The following is a 4786-nucleotide window of genomic DNA, read 5'->3' as shown; positions in this document are numbered from 1 at the left end:
AAACTTAATATTGATAAGACAAAACTGCTTATTATGAATTCAAATTCCATCAAGGATGCCACAAATCATCCGTGTGCAGGTGCCTTTGTTTACATATCATATTAATTAAACAGGTTTTCTAATTATAGCACCAACAGACAATATATAACCATTACATCAACAAAGATTACAATTTTTCTTAAACACTAATTAAGCTATCAATCAATAGAAACTTACTAAACTTCCTGTCTGTATTAAACGGTAAACGAGGGAAAAATAACTAATATCACAAGTGTGTGGAGATCACAAATTTTCTATAAGAAGAGAAGTAGGCTTAGAGGAACGGAAATGTATGAATTGTACAAGACACATGAAAGATAAGTAACGAAAATATAACGGACTGCCTGTTAAAGTCAGAAATGGCACGGCGAAGAGGAGAAGAAGACACATAGGATGGGAAAAGTATGAATCGTATGAAGCAAACGAAACATGACGAAGAAAGGGCAAAACAAAAACATAGTCGTGAAAAGCAGTCGGAACACTTTACGGCCTGTGCTTTTTTTAAAGTTTTTGGCACGAGTAGCGCAGTTTCCTATCGGAACCCAGTGGTTGATTTCAGAAGATTGTAGGTGTCGCTACAAAGCCAATTTACTAACTTCTGTAATTATTAAGACGTAGCGAAATAACCAAGGGGAAAATAGTTATCCTTGTGTTATCAAACCATGAAAATAATTTAATGACTATAGAATCCTGTGACTTTGTCTGTTGATTAAACTGCTTGAGAGAATGAAAATTAAACTGTATTTAAATAACTTAGTCTAGTGGTTCACTTAAGTTGTTCAAATAACAAGTTAGGCATTTTTTTATATGTAAGCACGTAAAAATACAGGTTATTTCAAGTATTCAGAATATCTCATATTTGCAGAAGACAAAACTATCTTTTTAAAGATTAAAGAAATAGATAACTGTGTTCAACTTCAACAAGATCTAAGAGAATTTGAAACCTACTACAAACAAAATAAAGTATCCTTAATTAAAATTCCTTAAATGTTGGAAAATGTAGTGAAATTATTTAAAGACATAAGAAAAACATAAGAAAATACAATTTTAACTAAGATGTGGCTACTGTCCGGCAGAAGACCGCCTCCAACTTTTTCCACCCTAATTTATTTTGTGTTATCGTCATCCAATTTCGCACATTACTCTATTGGTCTTCCTTTGTTTCTTTTTTTTTGGACCAGTCCATTCGGTCACTGCTGACCATCTGTCATCTGTATAACTACGTGGCCTGCCCAGCTCCATTTAAGTTTTAGGGCATATTACTCAGCGTCAATAATATTGGTTTTTCTGCGAATATATTCATTTAGATTTAAGGATCCTTAATTAGTCATGTAGTATTTTGTAAGTCCATCATCGCACCACTATCCCGAATTTTTTGTTATTTAAAAGCTCATTTTTTAAACGATTATAGACAGTTTTATTTGAACAATCCTCCAACAACCGCCACCGAAATAAACTCGAACCAGGAAAATATTGTTTTGTACGAATAAGCATGACTACTGTTTAATTATATTATATTTCGATCTATAAATTTAGGACTCATTTGAAACGCCACTATTCTATCAACCGGCGACCTCAGTACAATGAAGTAAGTGTCTCAATTGTTTAATAAAACCATAACCCTAATTTGATGTTTTTACTAACCGGTTTTCAGCCTTCTGTGCCTGTATGTGTATTGAAAGCCGTCTGACCACTGTACGTCATAGATGTATTTAATTCTGACCTATGGGGTTCTATTCTGGGGGACTATTCCGAGTTCAATCCTTATACTGGTTGTCTAATGATATTTACTATCACCGTAACAAGTGCACATGTAGGTTCAACGAGGTTAAAGAATCACGCTCTCGTCGCTTGTTTTATTTAAAGTTTATTTGTATATGCGTTAAAAACTTGCTTGATGATTTAAACAGGAAATACTCGATTCATCTTTGCAGAATTAACGAAATTTAATTTTTAATAAGAAGCTGAAACTATTTCTTACCAATATTTTGATATTTAGTTGAATTAATTTACATTTTTGTAACACTACATACTTATTAATATAAATAAATAGAAATTTAAAATATATTTATCATGTTTGCTCTCTGTGGTAGTTACGTTAGCAGAATTTCCTCGCTTTCTTGTGATACTTATTCGTTGAGCATCACACGAACGTTCATATGAGTTATATTAATTCAATTTCAGGTTCCTTCTGATTTGCGTGCTAGCCGCGTGTTGCCACGCCCAAAACTCTGGTGAATCATTGCTCTTACGGATTGAGGAGCATCAAAGCAAGTTGCGTAATTGGGAAAATGATAACTTGCGATTGTTAACAACTCTAACAGAACAAAGCAAACTATACGATAATGCTATACATAATGAAGCGAAGCTCTTAGAAGTTGTCGATTACCTGGTCAAAAAGAACATGGAAGTCTTCCAAAACGTTGTCAGTGAACTGAATAAGATTAAGACTAATATGGACAAAGGTGTAGATGGAGGACAATCTTTGCTTGATAAAGAAACAGAGATGTTAGAAAAAGAACTAGCTCACGACGAAGAAACTGTGACACATGAAGACGAAAATCTGGCAAGTCATGGTGAAGGAGCGGAAACTTTGAGTGATATTGAATTGACGAATTTAGAAAAAGAGGTAGCGGAAGAAGGTGAAATTGCTGGCCATGTAGAAGAACCGAATGTGAAAAGTGATGATGTAGATCGTAATGACAACGTTGAGAGTCCCAAAAATAACGAGAACCCAGATTATGATGGGTATAACGATGTAGGAGGTTGGTACCCATATCCAGAATATAGAAAATGATTCTAAATAACTTGTGAATGTTGTAAACAGTGCTACTTAAAATACATATGTCATAAAAAAATTGCCGATTGTTTTATTTATAATTAAAACTATTTTAGTATAATCCTTTACTAACATAACTTTTACACATTTAAAAAAACACTTTTTTAACTGATTGAAGCTATGTATAAACTTATAATTATATTAGACAATTTTAAATGTTTGTCTACGCTTCGCGTGTTTAACAGCGAGCGTGGTCACGGTGTCCTCTATTTTTCACAAAGAATATTAGAGTACACCGTGAGTCATTTCTGCAAAACACTTCATCTTTTAGTCGATATCAACTCCGGGGAATTAAATACGGATTATATAACGTTTTCTACAGCTGTGACACTTTTTGACATTCAACACCTTTTGTATTCAGTCAACACGCGTTTCGCGTCGGGAAAAATGTTATATTATGTAAAATAATTATAAGTTTCTTCAAACCATTTTAGTAGCTATATGGGGCTTTTAATTTTTTAAAACTTAAAGAAATTTAATCTTCGTTAGCATAAGAAGAAAAGGATTCATCAAATAAATATAAAATTAAAATATTTAATGGCGCTACAATATTTATAGTTCTGCGCCTCAGATTTCTGTATCCGTTTCATAATCATTTGTCAATCTAATAGGCAAATATATAAATCATCAGCCTTCAGTGCCTGAAACACGCCGTCGACTATTTGCCTTTGACTTTCTTTCCTTCGCCTACGATCTGCACAGTTTGGAATCGAATCTACGATCTCAGGGATGAGAATCGCACGCTGAAGCTACTAAGCCTACACTGCTCTCTTAAACATATAATAATAGTGAACTACCAAAATACGCAAATCTGATTAATAATATTATTTGCTTTACTTACAACCCTGTATTTTATATATACGTTTAAATACAATTCTTCATTCTAACATGTAGCTAAATTAGTGGCCAGTCCAGGCCTTACTAGGGTTGCCTGGAAGAGATCACTTAATACCGATAAACGCCTAATAACCTATCAAAATCCATTTCATCTTAATCCAAATATTGATAAAAGTGTGCCAATAACCAATCGACGGATTGTAATAGTCGTCTATCTATACAAGCTATCCATGGTCGGTGTATGTGGAGACCTTAGTATGAAAATACCAGTTCAAATGTGCCAATATCCTATCTTTATTATATCTTATCTTTATCTTAGATTCAAACATTTTTTTATGAGGCTTGTCTTCGATCAAAATCCTGGTTATGCCTCATTCACCCCAAAATCGGAATTTCTTGAACTGACTTCAAATACGAAAATTATGTGTTTGTCAATAGATGGCACCACATGCCGTTAGCAATTGATTAATATATTGCTATTCGATAACTAATGCGATATTTTATTACTTATTAATACTATTCGGGGCGGAGAAGAATCCACCGAAAAGAGATAACTAGCACCGGTTCAGTTGATCTTGAGTAAATAAGTGGTGTAACTGTCGCAGGCATTTTGTATGATTCCGCCGTTTACATACGGCGTCGGCAGTTTATAAACGCTCGCTGTTATTTAAAATGCCAAAGGCAATATGACAACTCGTTCAATTGTTGTAATTTCAACGTTGGTTGTAGTTTTAGGGTGACCATGAAGAAAACACAGTTGGGACAAATCAGACTTTATTTTAGCAATTAGTGCTTTTGTTTCTTACTTAGTTAAAATTAACAATCAGTGCTTTGGTTTCTTACTTAGTTAAAATATTTAAGTAACAATAACGACATTTATATTTTAAACAATAATTAAACTTCTTAGGATAATATAGCACTTTCAATGTATGTGTGTGTTATGTATTATTTATGTTGTTTGTTGTTTGTTGTTGTTGTGTATGTTATGTTGTGTGTTTGTTATTGTGTTAAGCCGTGACTCCTGCTCTCAAACAATATACAAAACATACCCCCGCGGGGTAGAGAGAGGAA

The 4786-nt window shown here is 33.6% G+C and overlaps 1 protein-coding gene across 1 annotated transcript; it reads left to right on the top strand.

Annotated features, from left to right (window-relative positions):
• The first annotated feature begins 1596 nt into the window (after positions 1–1596).
• Positions 1597–2899, top strand: LOC110992817. Its single transcript, XM_022258783.2, has 2 exons — positions 1597–1627; positions 2224–2899. The coding sequence occupies exons 1-2, from the start codon at positions 1623–1625 to the stop codon at positions 2834–2836; spliced, it is 618 nt and encodes a 205-aa protein (XP_022114475.2). The 5' UTR covers positions 1597–1622; the 3' UTR covers positions 2837–2899.
• The last annotated feature ends 1887 nt before the right edge of the window (positions 2900–4786 follow it).

The sequence above is a fragment of the Pieris rapae genome, chromosome 24, assembly GCF_905147795.1.
Source record: "Pieris rapae chromosome 24, ilPieRapa1.1, whole genome shotgun sequence".
NCBI classification, from domain to species: Eukaryota; Metazoa; Arthropoda; class Insecta; order Lepidoptera; family Pieridae; genus Pieris; species Pieris rapae.
The sequence above is the reverse complement of the archived record's forward strand: the minus strand, read 5'-3'. Positions and strand labels throughout refer to the sequence as shown.